The following is a 23,539-nucleotide window of genomic DNA, read 5'->3' as shown; positions in this document are numbered from 1 at the left end:
TTAAGTATCAGTGTGCAATATAATGTATATTTGTATATATCTTAATTTGTCTCTCTTATCTTTCTCCTCTCCTTTAATGAATTTACAATTTTAAATAATTGTAAATATTTTATTATATGCTCTATTTGGAACTTGAGCTTGAAGAAGCCAAATTTCACCGCTTTAAGATCTTAAAAGACCTGTCTGTAGAATTTAGTGGCATCTAGCTGAACAGACTTGGCACAAATGAAATACAATATCCATAAGTATGTTTTGATTAGTGTATAATCCCATGAAAATAAGAATTTTCAAGTTTAAGGGTTTTCGTTACCTTAGAATGAGCCCTTCATATCTACATTGAAAGCAGGTCCTGCGTTTCACCGTCATGTTTCTACAGTAGTCCAGAATGGACAAACCAAACACTGGCTCTAGAGAGGGGCTTTTTCATGTTTTTCGTAAGTTTTGCGGCCACCGTAGTTTCTCCTACATGCTTGAAAGGAGAGGGGGAGGGAGAGGGGTATTCAGTTGGTTGCAATCTGCAACCTCACCACTAGATGCCACTAATTCTTATACACTGGCCCTTTAAATCTCGAATGTTCATGTATTTTCTTACCCAGTTTTGGTGATTTTTAAAAAATTTTTGTATGTTTTTTTGGCCTTTTTGCCATTATTCAGAAATAGTGGAGATGGACAAGAATTATAGGAAGAAATACTATCTTTGTTTGGCTCAATAATAACAGCTGCACCTCGGAAAATATGCTAAATGGTCTTTTTTACACAGCCCTGAAATTTTGTATTCCAGCTGTATAGAAGAGTTTTGAGGACTCTGGAAATGGCTTGTGTTGTCAAACAACCTGCAGGGTTTTTCAATGTTTCACTTGTATTTTTAAGGATTCTTTTTTTGATGTTATGTGAGTTAAATGTAATAATCAAGCAGAAACAATGAGGCACAAACTTTGGCTAAATGGTCAGACATGTCTTTACATGTTTAAAAATGATCATAAAGCTTGCTTTCTGAGAAGTTTTATCTTTCTCTTTGCTACATCTGTGCCGGAAGCAGGATGTTGAGCTGCAGCTGCTACATGTTTTCACTGAGAGGTTGTTGTTGTTTCTTCAGGCTATGACATGACTGACCATACAGCCAAATGAGAATCAGCAGCTGAGTAGTAAATTTCCCAGGAGTAAAAAACACTGTTGTACTAATTATAAATGCTGGGAATCAACCTTAAATAAGTTCTCAGATGGGAATTTTTTTTTTTTTTTAAATTATCCTTCATAGTGCTGTGCAGGTCTATTTTATGCAAAAACAGCTACTAATATGTGACAGTAATTTTCTAAGTTTGCCTTTCACATAACACATTGAAGCTTTGATTTGAAGCTCTATGGCAACCCATAAATTCCAGTAATGTTTCACAATGTAAACCTTGTTTTTGTTTAAATTTCATGTACACAGTATTCACAACCAAATGGTCAAAAACACAAAGATCCACATTCCCATTCACACATCCTTCATTATTTATCGAGATATTACATTCCTCGTGTTCAACAGTAAAGCTGCAAACAAAGATTACACATACAGATTTTTTTTTACCCCTTAGAGAAAACAAAAACATTTTAAGTGCTTCAGAACATAGGTTTTAAGATTGGGCCAGTTTTCTCGGCACACACTACGCTCATTTGCAGTTCTTAGATATCTCTTGTTTCTTGTGTTATTTTCTTAAATACTTGGCATAGAAATGGCTATTGTGTTGGCTATTGTGTAATCTCATATAGGAATGTTACTTCATTATGTGGATAAATATGGTCCTTCAGTCCAGATGGAGGCATTTGTCCAGACCAGAATCTCTTCATGTTTCAGTTCTCTTATTCATCACAAACCACAATAGAAGAGATGTAGATGCTGAGCACATATGCAGCATAACTTTGTGCCTCAACCAAGACACTTTGTAGAGAGTCTGTAAAATACGGTTCAGCTTCACATCTGAGGTCTTAATTTTTTATAATAGATCCATTATGGTCAAGAAGGACCTGCATAGGCCACTATAAAGGGCTTGATACTGCAATAATCCATTATTCTTGTGTCCAAGTCCTCCGTTACAGTGAAATATTACCCATGCAGCTGAAACACCAAACTAAACAAACCATTTCCTTTAATAGAAACGCCTTGTTAATGATCATCATCATGTCTTTAATGGCTTGTGAATTTCAGGATGACCGTGTCTCAGATGAATCACAATCTTAACATCCAAACCATGATAGCCAAGAAATTTCTCCACACGTCTGAACTTTACATTTCTAGAACTTTCAATCTACTTCAAATACTATACAAGTTATTTCCTCAATATGCAGGAGGCAACACGGTGTAATTACAGAATGATTTTTCATATCATGTAACATCTTTGTGTTTCCAGCAGCAGTTTTTATCGCCTCCCAGTGGTGCCGGCAGCACTACTACGATTGAGGTTACGGCTCAGCTGGGGGAAGTGTACTGTGGGTGTTCTGGATGTGGGGCCGTAGAGACCGAGGTTTCTGGCTGCCGCTGATTTCCTGGGCTGTTTTACAGAAGGGAACGGGGAGTAGATCTGCTGTTTAGGCGTGGAGGTGGTGGTGGACGGGAACACCGGTGTGGATGGGGAGGAGGAGATACGAGATCCAGAAGATGACGCAACAGAGGAGAGTGAGGCCGTGGAGGGGGAGGAAGTTTTGTAAAATGTGGAGGAGGTGGGGGTGGATAGATTGGACAAACCATTCACTGATAGGGATGATGTGAGGCGGGATGTGGAGCTTGGGGTAGGAGTGGAGGGTGGTGTGGGGGAGGAGGTGCAGGACAGATCAACAGAAGCTGATGTAGGGACCGGGGAGGGGGACAGACTCGGAGTGGAAGGTGAGGAAGAGGGGATGCAGGAGCTGGAGGAGGGGTGAGGTGAAGGCAGAGTGACAGAGGGTAACTGTCTGTCAGAGCCGGTGCTTCTTTCTGACCCGGAGGAGTCAGACTCTTTGTGTCTGTTTGAGGACGGTGGTGGAGGGAGAAGAGGGACAATGGGTGCAGGCTTAGACTCTGGTGGTGTGGGTTGTGTATCTGGGTTTGTGTTGCTCGGGGAGGTCAGGTTTGCTTCGTCCTCGAGATCCAGGGAGCCCAGTCGTTCCACCACATTTCCCACTTCTTCTTCTGTCACATCTTCAACCTGTGAAGCCTCTTCACATACTGACTCTGTACCAGAGGGATCAGGAGATGGAGATACAGAGGAGTCACTCCCTTCTTTATCTTTCTGCTCCTCATCATCTCCCTCCTCTTCCTCCATCTTCCTGTTTTCTTCACCCACTGATCCTTTTTCTCCTTCCTCCTCCTCCTCCTCTTCCCTTTCCTCTGAATCTCCAAATCCCAGCTGTGCTCGGGCCCTGGCCACATTCCTCCGATGAACCCGGACATGAGCACGCCAGGGTGAACCCGTGCCTCCTCCAGAGCTCCCTGGAGATCCGCTACTGTTGGAGGCCAATGAGCCACAGCGCTGCCTGCCTGGGGAGCCATGAGACTGGGATAGAGAAGTAAGTGGGGCCCCTGGTAGTGTGGATGTGCTAGTGGATGTTGGCCTGGAGCCCCAGGGACCTCCACGTGGTTTCCGACCCAGAAGGAGATGGTTGATCACTGAACTGGAAGGATTGAGTTGGGAGGCTAGGACACGGGTTGCAGGGCATTTGTCTGGAGGAAAGGTCAGAGGTCAGAGGAAAGACATGAAAAAATGTTAAAACATGCTCACAAATGGTGGTTCTGTAAGTCCAGATTGCAGCTGAGAACAAATAGCATCTAAGCATATAACAATGAGGCCAAAGAGATATTTGAGATAGTTGTTTTATAAGAGTAGGTGACCTTATGAGCTAAATGTGTAACCTTTTCAAATTTTATTCAAGTGAGTCCTCCAGTGAGATAGATTAGCTTCAAACTGTGGTTAATGCAACACAATGAAACATGTTTTAGCCATGCTGTATCTTGAAAAGAGCTCAGGTAATGTAAATAAATAATCTGTAATCTATAAAATGCCAAACCTAAACTACTAAATCTCAAAGTGGTGCCTTAAAATGACATGTCTGACTAACTAACAAAAACCCAAAGTATATATTTACAACTAGAAGAGTGTATTCAATAGAGTGCAAATCTCTGCCAGGTGTGTCTTGGGGCATGTACAGTATAGTCTCAGTTTTCTTTATAGTATAATGGTATTGTAACTGAGCGTCCTCCTGGGTTTGTCTAACTGTATAAACTTAATAAGGTAACAACCTCCCTCTACCCTCCCAGCTCCTTTACAGTCAACATGGCAGTGAAGTTAACAAAAACAGGGATTTATTCATCTCCTATCATGCCTAACTTAAGTGGATCATAACATATCAGGTACAGAATTAATCTGCAGATGCTCCAGTTCAAGATGAGACCAAACTTTTCTATGGATGTCAGTTTTTGAGCCACAGCAAAGGCCAAAATGTGGCCTGCAACAGACTAGCGGCTGGTTAAGAGGAGTGAGGAGTCAGCAGTCAATGACGGTATAAAATTCAACAATTGTGAATCACTGCAACCACAAGAGGTCCTTGAGCATACAGTCATACATGTGCAAAAAATATTAGGCTGGTGGGTCCTATAATATATGAGATTAGCTGCAGACAGATGCACACATGGACACATAGACAAAATAAGATAATATCACATTTGAGAAGCCATAACCAATAAATAATTGGTATTTTACTTGATCTAAACAATGTACAGTATGAGAAATTAATCTATACTTTTTTTCAGATTACTTTTCCGTTGAGTGACAAATGGATTAACTTTATCAGCACTCAATTTATCACAGAAATTGCCAAAAGCTGAGCACCTCCAGCGAACACCAGAGGGCGTCCAGAGTTCTGGTTTAACCTCTGAAGGATTTATTCATCAAGCCTCTCACAGAATGAGACAGCATTTGGACTACCAACTACTGCATAATAATTTCCCTGCTCTGAAAAATATTATATAATATATACAGTAGTGGTATTTTGGCCTTTCCCCAATTTCATGAAACCATGTTAATGTAAACATGTCTTTATGAAAGCTGATTAATGGGTTTAGAGAGTATGTTTATATGGTGATTAGTGTGGATAGAGAATGTGTGCAGATGTTTGAATCTAAAAGGGAAAAAACCATCAAATCGCACTCTAATACTGTTACACAAGCCTCACAAATCATATATTAGCATGAAATAGGAGGAGCAACAAACAGATAGAATTAGAGGATGCAAATGAAGGTTAGTGACGGGACAAATCAGAGAAAACCTCAAACATTTAGCCAAAGAAACACGACTCATTTGCAAAGTTGAGACCAGTTGGAGACACCTGTCACTGTATATATCATCAACACTGTGATACCTCATTGCAGTTAAGCATAAGACTATAGGTGCATTAAAACATATAAGCAATTGTCAATATCATTGTGAAAATCATGATAAAAATGTAAATGTTGAATACCTTGTAGGTACTACAATTTTCTGTCCTTATTAAGAAGTAAAAATGTTGATTTATGCACCTGATTGATTTATCATTGGCTTACTTTCCATCACAAAGCACTTAAAACGAAAAGCTATTTTTTGTCTTTCACAAAAGCATCAGTGACATTTACAGTTTTTATCTTATGTACTGCAGTGAAAGGTGTCTCCAACAAGATATTTAGAATTTAGCTGACTTTAAGTTTGCATATACCAGCTGCACCAGTACAAAACCATCACCAGATGTCCCAGCTACAGTGTTCTTTATACCATACATATTGTTTCTTGTTAAAAAAAATAAAATTAAAGCAGAACCCGTTTCAAAAATGTTCTCAAAATGCCAGTCAGAGGCTGCAGTACTTCACTCACTTTTGTAACTGTGTAAGAGAGATAATGGTATCTAAACATTTCTACTTTTTAAGTGTAGGCTTGATCTGTTTGCTGAGAACAACACTGCAGCTGCCTTTGCTGTTTTACTAAATGAATCATGTATACACCCTCCAGCATTTTGAGAGCATGATATTCATTCAAACTAGGACAAGCATAACGTATTTATAGTTTATATTTCTAAAATCTGGAAAGGAGTCAACATTTTTGAGCCAGCAGTTCCCTCGCCAGATTTCCAATGCTTTTCCCCCCCAAAAGGGTTTTTAAATTTATCAAGGAAATGCTCTAAATGCTTAAATTTGTTTGTTATAAGCATGAGAGAGGTTGTCTTTTTATGATATAAAATACATCTGTTTCAATCTCAACAATGACTTCTTAAGCTGTACAATGTTAGTTACAGTATGTGCTTATATTAACTGTATGCATGCAAATATTCAATTGGAAATCTGGCTTGGGAACCCGTGTTAGACGCAAGTTACAGCTTATTGTACAAAAAGATGTTACAATAAGACTTTTGTTCAAGCACCAATGAATCATTAGAGACCCTCAAATCAGAGCACCCAGTTTTAAATAGCCTGTAGGTTCGACACCAGTACCGTCAGTTCGATGGTCGGAACCATCGTTGTGTTTGTTGGGAAGCTCCTGAAGAACCCCTGGACTTGTAGCCACTTCAGGTCCAGGTCCTAGGAGTCACATATTGACGTCAAACATCTCGTGTATGTGTGTCTGTCCCTCTTCTTCTACAGTTCTCACCTTGTCTTCACAACTTTGTCTTTGCTTTGTTTCTGTTTGCTCCGCTGCTTCTTAAGGAACGGTCCACTGTTTTATTTACAGAAAAAGCACGGCCGCAATGGCTTTTTGGCTTTTAATACAGATTTGAATATAAACTGCCAACGCCAGCAAATAGTATACCAGTAAAATCAAAGTATAATCAAATGAAAGCAAGTGGGAGCTCACACAACACAGCCTGTGTTCTTCATTCTGCAAATTAATGATCTATTCTCTGTATGTTTTCTGTTTTAAAGTTATTTCTATTAATCGAGTTTAAACAATACAGTCAACACAAGCTCTAAATTAAATATAATATTGTTTCTAACCTAAGAATTTTGTATATTTATGGACAATCAATCTTTGTGGCTGCTGCCTAATGTTAGAAAAAGTAATAGAAGTTGTATGAAAAATGAAATAGTGTGATGATAGTCCCTATTTCCTGTAAAGCTACTTTAAAAACTTGTTTTAAATATTATTATAGAGCTATTCTTAATGTTATTATTCCTGATATTAATCTCCCCCCACCTGTGCGTATGTAGAGTTGCATAGCCTGTTGCTGCTGCCGCCTCTTGATGCGTGCGTATTGCTTCTTCAGGGCGCAAATGTCGGTGCTCATTCTCTCCATCATCATGCTGTTGATAGCTGCTTGATGCTCCGCCTTGGCACCTCCTCCCCCTCCTCCTCCTCCTCCTCCTCCACCTCCTCCTACTCCACTTCCTCCTCCACCACCTCCAGCTCCCACCGCTCCTGGACTCAGCTCTGCGATGTTCCCCTGATCTGCTCGCTGGTCTGGAGGTAGAAAGAAGGAACACGGGTCTAAGATCTCCATTATGATCTTGGATGTTTTCCACAACAAATATACAGTAAGATCAGAGGAAATACAAGATAGTAAAGACAATGTATTTACATATTAAAGCATAAAAACAGTTTAGAATAGCAGTATGGGTAAAGAGAAATACAGCAACACGTAAGACTCTTGGATCATGTTTTTACCTTTTGGTACATTTCATTGTTATTTTCTTTATTCCAACATTAAATCATTGTTCTGCTTCCCTTATCTTTTTTGCTTTTTCATCTTTACTTGTTCTATAGCTGCGATGTTTACATTTAAAACATAGAGAGGAAAAATCAAGTGATTCAAAGGATTAGACTCATGGGCTTTGGTTCAAAAAAGGACAACAACCCCCAGCATGAAACACAAATCTGACAAAATCCAGTGTGACATTTTTGGGTCTTCGTAAGCTCCTTTTCTTACTCGTTTGCTCACCCAGTTTTTGCTTTCATCTCCTTGAACCGAAATCAGCTGACACACTCAAGACACTAAGTGCCACATAAACAAGCTTCTTGATACTATGTAAAGAAAACGATAAAAGAATTGTGGAAGTCTGTATTTTGGTTTAGAAACATGAATATTACCTGGAATACATGCTGTACATGACTGACAGCACAGCCTCTAAGTTATAATTTTTTAAAGACGTTGGCTCTGAATGAAACCAGCCCAGCAGACTGTTAATTGCATTATCTACACTATGCTTTTACACAAAAGCGGCCTTTGAAGATAAGATAAAACACTGACTTTGCTGCCAACATACAGCAAATTTTATTTAGATTTGTTTATCTTCACTTAAGTTAATTTGTTTTCTCTTTGGCTTTCCTGAAAAATGAGTTGGGGTTATGTTATTTTTCCATCATCTTCCTGCTTTTGTGCTGCAAACCAAATACAATGAAATGCCCCGTAGATGCCCCGTGGCAGCTGGTGGTCTAGTTTGTTTACTGTAATTATACTGGTGTCTCAGAAGGACTGTGGTAATGATTTATTGATGTTCGAGTGCCACCCACAGCTCTTAAGAATGAGCGATGTTTCGCTTTTGAACCGGGTCAAGTCGGCTGTAATGAGATCTACTTATGAGGTTAAACAGAGCGCTCAGTTCTATCTGGAGTCATTTTTTAAAATCTCTCTCCGAAGTGCGGCGACAAGTATTTCAGATCTTAACCAGCAGTTTTTAACTAAATCCCTCAGGCTGCTTGCAGTTTGTTTTTTTTTTTTAATGTTTGGAAGAGTCATTAAAGGAGGAGGAAGTAAGGATTTGTCTGGAGGAAACAGATCAGAGACAGTTTGTACTTGGAGTCAAATTGAGGGCAGAACACGAGGATTTGAGGCAGCAGTTCTGACTGAAGCCACTTGGCTGCTGGCCCTTGTACCCTCTCCAGTGGCTGCCGCTGAAATCCTGTGTGGCTTTACGGATGGCTGCACTGACCTTTGAGATGTTTCTGGTATCTCTGCAGCTCGGGGGCCAGCAAGCCACCCAGCGGTCCGAGACAGCCGAGCGCCGTCACCACAGAGTCTTCATCATCCATGTCGGCATCGTCATCGCTCTCCCAGCTGCCCAGACCACCACTGAAACAAGACAGGGACATCATCATCACTTACAGTACATATATGTATACTGAACGCTGCAGTGCTGCCAATGAAATCTGTGGGACCAACCTTCCATTGGATTTGACTGAGGTAGGGAACGGAGTGATGTTGTAGGTGTATTTCTCTCTCAGCTCGGCCAGTTGGGGAAAAGGAAACACCGCCATGGAGTAAACCTCCTGACAGACAGAGAGGAGGGACGAGAGCAAAATGATGTTAATACCGAAATTTAAGAATGGTTAAAAGTAGGTTTTGTTTCTACACTCATCTCACCTGCATGAGTTCAGTAGGATCAATGAGGTTGTGCTCCAGCATCTCCTGAGTGAGACATCCCATCGTGCTGTAAAAGTCATCGGCTGTCTGGCAATACTCAATCCTCCTGGATGGAGACGGAGGAGGAAGGGCAGGCACCAGGTAAAAGAAATCCACACAGAAGAAGAGGAAGAAAAGAAAAAGCACAATATAGATATTCACATTTAGTTTGCCAATAATGTAACATGAAGATTTCTGATGATATATAATTTGATAATACACACCAGTACTTTTTGTAGAATAGATACATTTCATTTGATAGAACATTTCCAAGAAGCTCTCTAGCATGTATTGTTTTAGTATTAGTAGTAGCTGAAGTAGTTGTCGTAGTATTGGTAATGTATACATTTAAGTAGTTACAATTAAAAGTAACTGCAGCAACAATTTCATCATTGCTCTGGGTTTCAGTGGGGAGTTTAAAGTTACTACAAGGAATTTTGTGTTGATTTTAGCGGCTGCTGTGGACAAAAGCGGTAGTGTTTTCCTGGATTGAAGGCTGCATTTCCCACCAGCACCAGGGCCTTGTGTCGTAAAGATTTTGGCTAGTATGTGTATTTATTTTGGAAGCGAGTGAAAGAAAGATGCTACTTATTTTTAATACTATTTTTCTTTTTTTTTTTAAAAAAACACAGCTGTTTGCAGGATGCATAGCAATCATGTAATGTTTCTATTTGTGGCTATGTAAGATTAAAAACTGTAATATGACGACGGTGAGGCAAGATAACCTTTGTTTTTGTACCGTTCATACACCTGTAAGGCTGCATTCACACCAAATCCAGCAATACAGCACCTTCCTGCAGGGTTGTGCGAAGATGTGGGCGTGTTTATTTGTGCTTTAGAGCGTAACCATTGTGAAACAAGAAGAAAATACATTATTACTCAGATTCATTGCTTTTTTCTCACTACACTGCTGCTTGCTCTCTCGTGCTCTCAGCTCGCTCGCAGACTCTCTTTCTCTTTTTCTCTCATCTTTTTTAAAAGTGTGTCAGGAAGCAGACAACAAGTCTAACGTTACTTTTAATGTCTTTGTATTCCCTCATGCTACAATGCTACATCTCTTGTAAACAAAGGCTCTTCCGGTCTGCATGCTGTAAATTGTTTCGTCTGATTTCCCAGAAAATCTGATCCGGTGGCAGACATTTAAAATAACTATATAGAAATAGTCAATCTTCTTACTGACGGTCTTGTTTGCTCATGTAGGTCACAAAGAGGCATCACCAGTTAAAAGTTCCTTGTAGTAACTTTAAGTGTGTTAGTTTTATATAGAACACTGAATGCTACAACACTAACAGTGAGATTGTTTTTCAAAATCCCTACACACACACGTCAAATCCTTATCTATGTAAACAACGGTCTACTCACTCTCCCAGTCTCTCCCAGATGGCGAGGGCGGCCCGAAACAGCACCTCTGACCCCTCAAAGAAAACCGAGTCCCAGATCTTCAGCACGGTGGCCGCCGGCAGGCAGGTAGCAAACATGGTCAGAAACCACTGCATAGTGAAGACGTTGGTCAGCGGAGGCTCGTAGCTGCCTGTGAGAAGCAGACACACGTTATTTGTAATATTAGAATAAGGGAAAAGGAGACATAATCACGCAATAAGTTTGTTTAATATGCAGATAATTTTAGAAATAATGTTATTTTCTTAAATTTCTAACAATATTTTCATCAGCATAATTTAACAGTTGGAGCAGCATCTTTCATACCAGGTTGTATTTTTGTAAACACTAAGTCTTTCACAGAGATTCATACCTCCAGCTTCTCTGTTGGCAGCTTTCTGAAGGTGGTGGAGGTGCTGGGACAGTCTGGGCAGCTTCAGACGCAGCAGATCTCTGAACACTGCCATGTCCACTGATAGAGAAGGAGACATTGTGAAGTAAAAACTGGGATGGTGGTTAGAGATTCAACAGAATTCTGCTCATTATGTGACTGTAATTAACCCTAATTGTAAATGTTTGAAGGTCTGTCACCTCCAAGATAATTCATGTGTCCTATCAGATCTCTCATTCATGTATCTGGACTAGATCTTTTACAACAAATGGACAACAACTTTTGTGCTTTTTTTGTACAAAATTGTGAAACTTGTGGGTCAGTTCTGGGTTGAAGCTGTCTTTTTCTTTTTCAGGATAGTCTTCAATGTCAAGACAGATCTGCTTGTGTGTGTCTTTGTGTTTACCTGACAATGCTCGAAGGTTGTTGGCAAAATAACTCTCGGGCAGCACTTTGTCAATCAAATAGATCATCACCTGAATACAGAAGAGCGGATAAAGCTCAGTTTCAGCACAATGAAAGGCATAAATTAGCACAGAAACATATAAAAATGATATAAAACTCCCCCCTTTTCATACTGTATGTACGCAATTTTAAGCATGTTGTCATATTTTTAGAAATCTGTATTCAATCTCTCTCCATCATAGAATATTAATATTACTACTGTGTGTGTTTACCTTTAGTGCATCGCTCTCATTGCCCTCTGTAACTTCCAGTATGAGTGCAGCCAGTACGTTAAATCCTTGGCAGTAGCCAACAGCTTTATTCCAGCGGGCGTATGCAAGCAGCACCCTCTTCAACACCACCCTGTCCTGCTCCCCCTCCTGGCCACAGTAAGAACTGCAGCCCGTCCTGTGTAGATCCTAGGATGGAGTAGGAAGTACAGTGTGGATTTTATTCCAAGTCAGTGCCATACCTGGATAAATGGTTTATCATTTGATGCATTTAGGAAAGAGACGGAGATTGGAGGGCAATTGGATTTTGCTGTGTAAATGGAAACAGGTCTACTTTTAAAGTCCCTGAGTCATAGAGAAATAAAAAAGAGCTCTAGTGTTTCCATGATGCAGTCACCCAGCGCTCTGACGCACAGTCATAAGTAAACATCCTCCACCGGACACTAATCTTAACGGTCACATCAAATGCAAGCATGGCAGCTTTAGAGGCACATGCTGTACTCTATTAGGAGAATATGTTCAAATATACTCAGGAAGAAAAAATCAGCTGTTGAATCTGCAATATCTTTTTTTGGGTGTTTTCTACCTCAAAGTAACAAAAACAGACAGACTGGCAAATAATCTACACTCACACACATACAAGCTTTTTTCCAAAACTTTCACATGCATCTAAATCAGCAAGATAGTAAGTTAGTAGTAAGATGATAAAAATGGTCGAAATACTGTTCCCAAGATCGAGAATTCACTCTTTCACACTCTGACTCTAAACATCAATCAACTGTCATCAAATGACAATTCTTCTGATGTTTGATCTTTACTTATCTTAAAATCTGCATAAAGAAGAAAGTATTTAACCTCTTAAAGCATAACTTTTCACAGCCATAGTGGAGGTATTATACACTGTAAATGGCATTTATGTCTATAAGAATATGTAAAGTGGTTCTACTGCTAAACTTTGATCAGTTTTGAGAAAAGTGTGTAAATATTTTATCATTTAACCAGTTTCAATGGAGAAATTTAGTGTCCCTTGATGGCCTAAAAGACCTTGAACACAATTCTGTCTGAAAACACTGAATACAGTGGGGAGGATATCCACTGCTTTCAAAAGGACTATGCATGACACTAATGATTGTAAGCAATATCCTTCTAAATGGGCTGCAGTATTATTTCTGATGGAAACCTACATGTTTGGAGTAATGGCGTGTTTTGGCGACCCTGAACAGTCTCTGCATATTGCTTCAGTGGCCATCATGCTGTTTCTGTCTCTTATAGCTGCGTTTTTTATCTACATGCTATGTAAAAATGCTGAGGCTTCAGCACTGGGCAGCATATCGCTGACTCAGGATGCTCACTTTAAGAAAAAAACAAAACCAATGCCCACAAACTCCCCCCCAACATATAAATACAATCTGTTTACCTTGACGATTTGGATGCCAAGAGAGTCATCGTCTGGGTTGCTCCGCTCGTTAAAAGCAAAGCGAAGCGTCTTCTCCCAGTCGATAGAGATACTGTGAAGGTACTGGTCTGCTAGTGTCAGCCACACCTGCAGAAACAGTAACAGATACACAAAGAACTGCATTAATGCTTAAATTGTAGAGACGTTTACAACACCTGTCCCAACTGAGCTGTACAAGCAAATGTTTAAACTTTCCTCTTTTACTGTTGAGAATATTCTCAGGTTTCTCTTTCCTGCAGCACTTGTACAAGAGACGCTTTGTTCAGAGTGATTCATTTTGTTTTGCAAGTTCACAGAAGAGACAAAATTTCATTGTTCATCTCCTCTGACAAGATGAATGTAATCACTTCCATTTCCCCCGCTCTTTTGTCCCGAGAGATAGAGTTAAGATGTGTGATGAATGGAGCGTTGTAGACAAACTGCCTCTGCATATTGTTCTTTTAGACTACGCTGTCTCTCTCAAGACTGTAAAACTATAAAACAATGCTTACAGGTTGACAATAACAAAGAAAACAGGCTTTCCTTGTAATAGAACAACTGGGTCATCAGTTGATTTCACTAAATGCTAAGTGGGTTCATAACAGACACAAATAGAGAAGAGAAATACAAAAGCACTTAGTTGTCAATGCATCTTTTTATATGGAAGATATTTAAGGCCCAAACAAAAGGGACAATCAAAGGTTGTGGCTCATAGTTCACAAAAGTTCAAATGCAACAATTACAAGGCTGCATTGGGAAGTTAAATCTAGTGGTTCAAAATAATCTGTGTATCTCAGTCAGTACAGTAAAGCACTTAATTACCAGCACTGTGAAAAAGACATTATTGTCCCACCAACACAATATATGTTATAGTTGGCTGAAGTCACATACCCTCTTTCTCCATTCTTTTGGGATCCCAGTAGGAAGCCTGGCCACTGCTTTAAGGGCGTCGTACCACTGCATGAAAGAAAACACACACACAGTTTAATTTACACCTTCAATTAACTAGATTACTTCTTCTGATGCTGTGGATGTCTTGTTGTGACCTGGAAATACAATATCAATAAATCTAGAGTCAGTATTGCCACATTCACTCACACACACTAAAACATTAGAAACCGCTAAAACCAGTAAAACTACAGTGTAAAGCTTACGATTTGAGTCTCCACCAGTGATGATTCCTATCCTGAATCAATAGGTTGCAGCATACTTTCAGAGTGCTCACCTGTTGGAATCCATTCTTTCCCAGCGATGGTTCGATGGTAAACTTCAGCCGTGTGTCAACGCCTGCAAACCAACAGAGACTCTCGGTTAGACTATACAGTCAGTCTCGAATCAGATCTGGATTTCCAAAGTTACTGAACTGGTCATCCTGATGTTTGAGGTCATACACGACATTTACCATATTTTTCTTTGACGTACAACAGATCAACCTAGCTTAAACTAATGCAACAGCAATAAATCCTACCTTAATAAACATTTTTAAGAAACTTTTTTTGTTTTGTTTGTTCAAATTTATGTTTACTTTTGAGGCTATTATTTGGGGTTATTAGTGGTTTGTGGTGCTGTTGAATGATATAAATGGGATCATATATCTCTCTCTCTTTACACAACTGGGCGTAACTGTGAAGCAATAAAAACAAGGCATCTTAACGTTGGAATATATGCAGAATATATTGTGATATTGTCATAACTGTTAACATAAAAAAAGCTGGAAAGAGTCATTTAAAGAGATAATCACGGTTCAGGAGGCTCAGTCTGTTCTCAAAACAGAATCAAGAAGCTTTAGCTGATCAGATATTATGATTGACTCAAGTAGCAACCAATGACATGAAAGAGTAAATGCAACAGAAGTAAATCTATGACTCCAAATTAATTATTTACCATTGATAATTATATGAGGTGGACAAAAACCACAGAACCACAAAGTAATCAAAATACTCTTAAATTTTAGGACACATCCAGAGTCCAGAAGACTTAATTTGTATATAAAATGGCATCAAGCAACTTTATCTAGCCAAATATTATGAAAGAAATCAGGGCTGAAACTAAGTTCATTTCATTAATTGAATAATTGTTTGGTTTATAAAACATCAGGATTAACATCCATCCCAGGAGGAGATCCCTTCCCAACATGCTTCTAATGGAAGAGATGGGGAATAAATTCCACAGTCCTCATTTAGCACAACACAATCTGTGGCTAATATAAGGTTTCAGCAAACTTATTTAGTTAAATCAAGTCTTTTTAGTATAAAATTACATTTTTGTGTTTCCTGATTGAACGGTGGTTGAGGAATAGTAACACAAAATGTGAATTTCATACTAAAATACGGTAACTTTGGTAGATACTCACTTGATTTGGCTTTGATTTAGCTTAAGATTAACTTTGGATTATATTTACACAAAATGAGGACAGTGGATTTTGACCCAGATCTCTTACATGTAAAGTACACTAAGCATCACAAAATGGACAGTATGAACAGGAAGAACGATCACAAAAACGGTATCACTGTTCATATGGGCACCTTATTACGTAATCCCATAACTACTGTAATAACTAGATGCTTCTCAAAACGATATATATGAAAAGATCAGTAAACTGGCTTCACATACTAAAAAACCCGACATTTAAAAATCCAGTTTACGTCCACTACAATAAAAAACCTTTACACAGCTTCTTATACAATTTATTTTCAAGAAGAAATATTTAAAAAACACATTATTTAAGACTATTGTTTTAATATTTGGACATAAACAGGAAGTCGGAGCTTCACGGAAGAGTCGCTGTCCATCCGTGTGGTGCTGAAACCGCGTTTCACTGAAAATCTCGGTAAAATCTCTCTGAAACACACACACACATCGATATATATAAACACACACACACACAAACGTCTTCGGAGAATATTTAGCACAGTAGCTTTAGCCTCCCCCGAAGACCAAACGGAAATGAAATTCTGATCTGAAGTTAAGAGGGAAGGTCCTGACATGTTTCGGCTCAGAGCCAAACAGCCCCGACCGCTTCTCTCTCTATCCAGCGGCGTCTCTGGAGGATTTGTCGGTCTCTTAAACGGCAGGGGGGATCAAGATAAAAAAAGTAATTTTCTCTCTGAAATAAAAGTAATTACAGACAAAATAGATGTTTAACCTGACTGGTCCGCCTCTGTTGTTTTGTCCTGCGCCATCGTGGATGAGCGCTGCTTTTCCTCCCAGAGCTTTGAGAAGAGGATTAACACGGAAAAACCCTCCTACTTCCCTGTCACAGATTACTGCAACACGGGTGACATGAAATGTGTGTCGGCAACACCCCTGGAGTCCAGAGGCTACTCATAATAAGATACATTATTTCTCCAGAGAGAAAACGCTGGGGGAGAGAGGGAGGAGAGAGGGAAGAATGAAAGAAAGAAAGACGAGGAAGAAGCTAGAGGAAGGAAAGAAGGGAGTCTAAGTGTTAAATTAGAAATGGGAGAGTTTGGAGAGGCAATAAACCCAATAGTGCTTTTTCTCTTCCAGAGGCTGTAGGTCAAATATTTTGAAATCCTTTAGTTTTAAAAGCAGGGCAATTAACTTGTTCTCTCCACCACATATAAACAAGATTATAGCTTAGCTGGATGTTCATGGAGTAGTTTAAGCAGCATTCAACAGCAGAGGAACACCATAATAACACACTTAAACAGTTAAACATCAGTAAATATGAACTAGGCTTTCTGTGCTTTATCCTCTGTCTGGAGTTTTCATGTATTTACTCATAAACTCTTTATTTGCAGCTTTGTTGTTTGGTAATCTAAAGCTATGACTGTTCAAGTGTATGTACAGTTCAGCCATTTAACCTGGAAGCTGATCAAATATGGAGGCAAAGCAAGGACAGGTGAAAACATCAGCACAGAGGCCAACAAACAGCACTGATTGGTCTGTAAAAACCATAATTACCATACCAGATTTCTACTACAACAGCAGCACACATAATAAACCTCCAACCAACATCCAGCCTGCATATTAAGTGCAACAGGGTGTCCTAAAAACGTCTGTGGAAGAAGTGAAGTAATGAATGATGACTGACAAGATGTTATATGGCAAGTATGATACAATTTTAGAGCCCTACACGCCCCCACGGTTTGATTCTGGACTGTATGTGAAGGTCAGGTTGGTTATTTTAGGGCCAGTGTTCCCGCTGGTGACTTATGTACAGTTCAGTTCAGATGAAACCTTGAAGATCCTTGTGGGGGAAACTGGATCCCTGCTTAGCAACAGCCAATAATAATGAGGCACACAGCACAAGAAGTCATTTCAATTGCTTATATGCTAATATGTTATTATTTCACCATAATATACTCATCTCTCAGCTTATATTGGGCCAAAATTATATAAAAATACTCTTGGTGTGTGTGCTGATATCCAAAGTATGAGTTGATATATGATCCATCATTTTGATAATATAATATAAATATTGTAATAATCTAATCAGTTTAAATGTGATCATTACTGGCCAATTTAAATTGGAAGATGAAAAAAATGTACAACAAGCAGGCTGGCTTAAGCAGAAGGAAAATTAAAGTATTATCTATTAATCTGCCAATTATTTTGTTGGTAAATCAATTAGTGTATGAAATAAATACTTGGTAATGTCTTTATTTTAATTGTTTTGTGTGACTAACAGTCTTAAATGTTAAAGTATTCAATTAACTGTCATATATGACAAAGGAAAACAGTAAATTGTCACATTTGAGAAGGTGGAACCTAAAATATTTGGCATTGTTGCTTGAAAAATAACAGAAACAATTGATTACTAAAATAGCTGCTGTTTAATTTTCTATCAATTGACTAATCGACTAATCTTTGCAACTCTAGAAAGTATAAAGAACAGTATACGTGCCTCCTATAAAGCCACAGACTTACATATAGCCCAAATAACCTATTAGCTCTCCTAATGTCAGGCTAGCACTTTGTTTGCAGATATCTCAGCCTCTATGATGCGGCGTCTTTTCCCTGCAGATCTATTTAAAAATATCTCATCGGGTCACCTGGCTCTAAGGTGCAGAGCAGCCGGGGTGCGCTCCTGGATATCCCGTTCCGTTTCTTCAGGACGTTGCTGATGATGTTACCGACCCCTCCCGATGCCTGCTGCCGCTGCTTCAAGCCCGCCCTCGGCCTCCTGCCGGCGGCGGGGAGCCGCTCCTGCCTCATGGAGAATCAAACCGTTCAACCCGATCAATCACCTCATCGTTTGGTCCCGTTGTCTTCCTTTACGTCTCCTTTGGAAACAGCGAATGCATCCCGACGACCAGAGACGCAGCTGCTCCTCTCTTCTCCGATATGTTAAAAAATTAATCGATTAAACTGATTTATGTGTTTCAAATCTTCCGGTGGAGACTTGTGTTGTCCGATTTATCTCAAGAAACGACATCCGTCATTCAAAACGATTCAAATATCTGCACTAATTATGATGTAGAAAACGTCCCAAAATAAGCTGATTAATTGAAGTGGAAATAACGTTTCTCTGCTGCTTGTGGCCGGTTGTGCAGCTGATGCTGAACACCTCCTCATCCTCCTCCGGTTTGGCGTCAGCAGGAGGAGGTGCAAGGATGGAGGGATGCGGTAGGATGGAGAGGCACGTGGGGAGGAGATAGAGATGGATGAGGTAATGGTGGTGGAGATGACATGAGAGGGAGCAGGGGTGGATTTTTTTTGTTCCCTTAACCTACCGAGCGGCTAATAAAACAATTAGTGCGTAAATAGGCTGCTGTGTATGTGCTTTATGAAAATCACACTGACTGAATGGACTCAACAGATCCACACATTTTCAAACAAGTTACTGACTATAATCTGCTCAGAATACATTCAAGTTCTGCATCATAGTCTTCCTCTCTGTTTAAAGGTGTGCTGACTGTTGACAGCAGAGGTGTAGACGAGTAGAAATGATGCAAATACTGCAGCAAATCACTGCAGGGAAAATGTTTTATTCCCAAAACAGCTTGTAACGACCTAAACAAGACTCTACATCCAGGCGAGCAGCTCTGTGAGGTTGTTCTGTACAGCAGAGCGTCCTAACATTTACTAATTAGCACTAAACATAAAGTTCAGCTGAGGCTGACAGGAAGTCATCAGTTTGCAGGTATTTGGTTAAAAACCAAAGCAAGTGTTAGATGAAAGGTTAAGGTTGCAACTAACAATTATTTTCATTATCGATTCATCTTTTAAATATTTTCATGATTAATCAATTATTTGTTTTGACTATTAAATGTCCAAAAATACTGAAAAATTCCCATTATGATCTCCCACATGCCAAGGTGATGTCTTTAAATGTCTTATTTGCACGACCAAAAGTCCTAAAACCCAAATATATTCTGTTTACTGTCACAGAAAACAACGGAAACCATAAAATCATCACATTTGAGAAGCTGGAATTAACAAATGTTTGGCATTTTAGCTTAAAAAATTCTTGGCGATTAATTTTCTGTTGATCGATTAATTCTTGCAGCTCTCAGACAGTAAATGCTTTTACAATTCATCCATAAATATCGGTATCTATCCTAAAAGTTAGTAGTAAACATATTTAAATTTTAAAAAAAAAAATGTCAACCTTGTGGTGGCATGAAAGGAAAAGTTGGTGGATCACCAAAGTAAGGGAACAATGAGATGTTGAGATATTTCACTGAATGAATGAAAACTTTGATCTGATGGTTGCCAGAAGAAAAGTCAGAGAATTACCAAAGTCATTACAGTTTATCCTCCAGGGACCATGAATGTTTGTACAAAACATGACAGCAATCCATCCATCATTCATCAAAACGTTTCAGTCCAGACCAAAGTGGAGGACTGATCCTTAGAGCTGTGAAACCAGCACGGCTAAAACAGAACAGCGTGACAAATCATAATGTGGTGATAAAAAATATGAATCAAAATGTTCATATTTGGTGTGTATGGTAAAGTAAATACAGAGCTGCGTATGGCTGGCTAGGTGTGAGTTTTACACACTGAATTATTGAATTTTAGGGACAATTAAACCTTATTTAAGTTATGATGAAGTGCATTCAGGTAAAATCAATTATCAATCATAAAGGGGCAGAAGTAATGATTATAAACTTTGACATTACTGAGGTATTAGTACTTGATACCTTTAAGATATTGACTGAAATAACCCAGTATCAAGTAGAATCGCAACTTCTCCAGTCAAACGATACCTGCATTTGATCATTTTTGCACCCAGATCTAGAAAAAACAGACTATTTGTGTGATTTTTTGCTTGCGGCCAATCACTGCAAGCATTCTTTGATTTAATGTGACGTGTGATTGGCCCACTACTGCAGCAGCTACAACCCATACAGACTGTGGTGATAATACTTCATTGTACAGTTTTTTACAATTATTTCACAAATATTTCAATAATTTGAACACTTTCAAAATGTATTTGTATAAAAATCATTTGGATGGGGAGGAGTGGTGGCATTTTACACAACTGAATGCTTCCAATCACATGATGGTATCGAATGACATACTGGTACTCGTATCACTTTAAGGGTACTGGTATTGTAATTTGTTAAACGATACCCAGCAGATTGAGGTGGAAAAGCAGTACAACTTATATTATGAAGAAGAAAAAAGAAAAGAACTCAAATTAAACCCATTATCTCAAAATCATACGAACTAAGATTTCGCACTAAATAACCGTTTTGCTTATTTTAATGTTAGAAATTGAATAACTGAAATCTTCACCTCACTGCCATGAGTCACTCTCTTCAGGGCATAAACAGGGTGACGCATCTTTAACAGTGTTAAATGCAAACAACTCTTTATTTAGTTTCAATAACTCATCCTGGGATTCAAACTAATACTCTTACCTTGAGAACAGAGCACACACTTCCTCAAACCTGTGAGTTATTCATTACATACAAGCCTGCAAACTACTAACTACTACTAAGCCTGTAAGATGATGATGATAAATGATGATGAGGATGTAAAATGCAGTGTAAATGAAAAAGGAAACACTGATTTTGCAGGATCACCTGCTCAAACCGGCTGCAGAGGAACACATAATAATCAAGGAAATGACGTTTGCGAAATCTAAATCAATGATGCATGACATTATGATTCAGTCTTATAGGTACAGTAAGTGCTTCCTGAATGGAAAACACATCCAGTCTTAATGACGTTTTGAATCGATATCAGCAAACAGCCTCGATGATAACAATAAAATTTAAAAAAAAGGTCTTGATGATCGTGTTCCTAAACCAGTAAAACATCACGATAAAATTATTTGACACTAGATTGTTTCTTTCAGTTTGGGCTACAGAGATCTGTTGTTGTAGCTGCAACACCTTTAATAGACAGAGAGGTCAATAAAAGATCTAGATACTGAATGAAGCCTTAAAGTAATAGCTCAAGTCAGTCTTAAAACAATACTCTCATGTATGTCTGTATGTACATTGAAACAGATTTTGCTAACTGTAATCAACAATCCTCATTCTGTGTAAAAATGGCTTCCTACGTTCAGCTGAAGATAATATGAGTCTCAAGAAGTCTGAGTTAAATTAAATTAACAAAATATCCTTCAAAATTTACATTTATTTTAGTACCAAATGTCTTCTTTGTGTTAGGATCCAGCTCAACAAGGAAACAGTGTCCAAGGACACACAAAGAAGGAATTTCAGATTGTAACTTTGGCAGATACTTTAACTTGTCTAACTTTCTGAGGCTTCGTATTATCTTCAGCTCACCTTAAGAAGTATTTTTACACAGAATGAGGACAGTGGACTTTCTCTTTCAAGTTCGTATTGTTTACAGATATGTAAACATCCTTTAAGTGATATTTTCCATTTCATTTGGCTAACATTTTGTCCAAAGAGAGTCCTTTTTCAGAGAAACTCTACCCTCATGAGTTTAAATGTAATTGTAACATTAAATATCAAGTAATTCTCCCAAAATGATTCATTTCTTTTGGCTAAATAAAGACATCATTCATGCATTGTGGTCTTTTTGTAAAGTCAAAATCATGATGTGACATTGTTGACATCACTCAACTCTACAGTAACATTGTGTTTATAATGGCAGCGGCTTAGCTAATCAGAATTATTGATCAATGTCAGTAGCCAGGTGGAGATTGTTGTAATACTAAATTACAGTGACAGAAAGTTTGGTCTTAGTGGTCGTGTTGGTTCTGCAGGACTCATGTTCACTGCTGACTAACTGATAATCCAGTATCAGTTATAGTATAAGATACTGGCTATAGTGGGAATAATGGCACAACCTGGCCATAAACCAGTGTCACACACGTTTATTATATTACACCCTACCTCCTTCAGAGTCATCATGCTGCATGTTGACAGAAAAGAATCATATCAAAGTTAAAAATAAAAGCAAAATAATAGTACAAACTTAAATTCATTCAGTTATGTTTAACTTTGTTGGATCATTGCTCCTTTTAACCTCACATCTGGAAAGAACAACCACAGACTCAGATCAGTCTGTAAACACTTGGCTCATAGAGACTGAGGACGAGCTCACAGCTCTCATTAAAACTGAGTGGAAAAAATAACAGAGTTTTAAAAAAAAAACCTGCATTGCAGAACCAATCCAAAGCATTTAGGGCGGCCCTTCATATTGGGCCGGTGACGTGCACGTTGACCTCGGAGGAGAATGGAGGGAGAGCATCATTTCCAGTAAGGCGCGTCCTTGACAAAATGTGAGGTTTGTAGGTTTGTTAGCGGCTGTTCAAGCAACTACCGAGCATTTAGAAATCCCCAGACTTTGTCCGGTATCGCGAGACTAGAAGAGCCATGACAGAAACTGAACTACTTAATGACTGAAGTGAGAATCCTTTCTATATTGTTGTTATGAGAATTAAAGCCTGAATAAAAGGGTGATTGTGAGGAGAAGCTCATTACAGACCTCATTCTATGAAGTCTGTGTCTGCTGATGAGTGAAAATGTTAGAAAAATCAAACACTGTCCAAATATATGAATGTTGGACTTAGTTGAAATCTAAAAGAATTAAAACAGGACTAAGTTCCTGGTTCATATAGTTAGTCAGGACAGTGAATTTTATGTATTTATTATTCTAGGATGAAGCTTAATCTTTTCCCTGAAGAAATGACCGTTGTAGCCCAAAAGATACAGTCAACAAAACAAATTATTTTACAGGCAGTTTAGGAGAGAAGTGCAGGGTGATTGGGTTGAGCGTTGGGCCTCGTTGATACTCTATTATGTAAATTTGAGAGTTATTTTCATACAACATGTGATAACTACAACAAGTTCTACTAGTGTACAACCATACAAACTGACTGCGCCTATGCAA

The 23,539-nt window shown here is 38.8% G+C and overlaps 1 protein-coding gene across 2 annotated transcripts in view; it reads right to left on the bottom strand.

The window, feature by feature from the left end:
• Nucleotides 1-811: 811 nt before the first annotated feature.
• tbc1d30 (TBC1 domain family, member 30) overlaps nt 812-23,539 on the bottom strand; it is a 28,642-nt gene continuing 5,914 nt past the window's right edge. The window contains exons 3-15 of one of the 2 annotated variants that reach the window (XM_042403586.1): nt 14,478-14,539; nt 14,144-14,209; nt 13,235-13,360; nt 11,821-12,006; nt 11,550-11,619; nt 11,126-11,224; nt 10,738-10,906; nt 9,337-9,442; nt 9,136-9,242; nt 8,906-9,045; nt 7,173-7,436; nt 6,473-6,559; nt 812-3,679 (exon numbers count right to left, since the gene is read on the bottom strand). In XM_042403586.1, the coding sequence (XP_042259520.1) occupies nt 2,400-3,679; nt 6,473-6,559; nt 7,173-7,436; nt 8,906-9,045; nt 9,136-9,242; nt 9,337-9,442; nt 10,738-10,906; nt 11,126-11,224; nt 11,550-11,619; nt 11,821-12,006; nt 13,235-13,360; nt 14,144-14,209; nt 14,478-14,539 (2,762 nt within the window). In that variant the 3' untranslated portion in view covers nt 812-2,399. The remainder of the gene's footprint in view (nt 3,680-6,472; nt 6,560-7,172; nt 7,437-8,905; nt 9,046-9,135; nt 9,243-9,336; nt 9,443-10,737; nt 10,907-11,125; nt 11,225-11,549; nt 11,620-11,820; nt 12,007-13,234; nt 13,361-14,143; nt 14,210-14,477; nt 14,540-23,539) is intronic. The other variant, XM_042403587.1, reaches the window with a different exon arrangement.

Source organism: Thunnus maccoyii, chromosome 23 (assembly GCF_910596095.1).
Source record: "Thunnus maccoyii chromosome 23, fThuMac1.1, whole genome shotgun sequence".
In the NCBI taxonomy this organism is placed as follows: domain Eukaryota; kingdom Metazoa; phylum Chordata; class Actinopteri; order Scombriformes; family Scombridae; genus Thunnus; species Thunnus maccoyii.
This window is presented reverse-complemented; position numbering and strand designations above follow the sequence as displayed.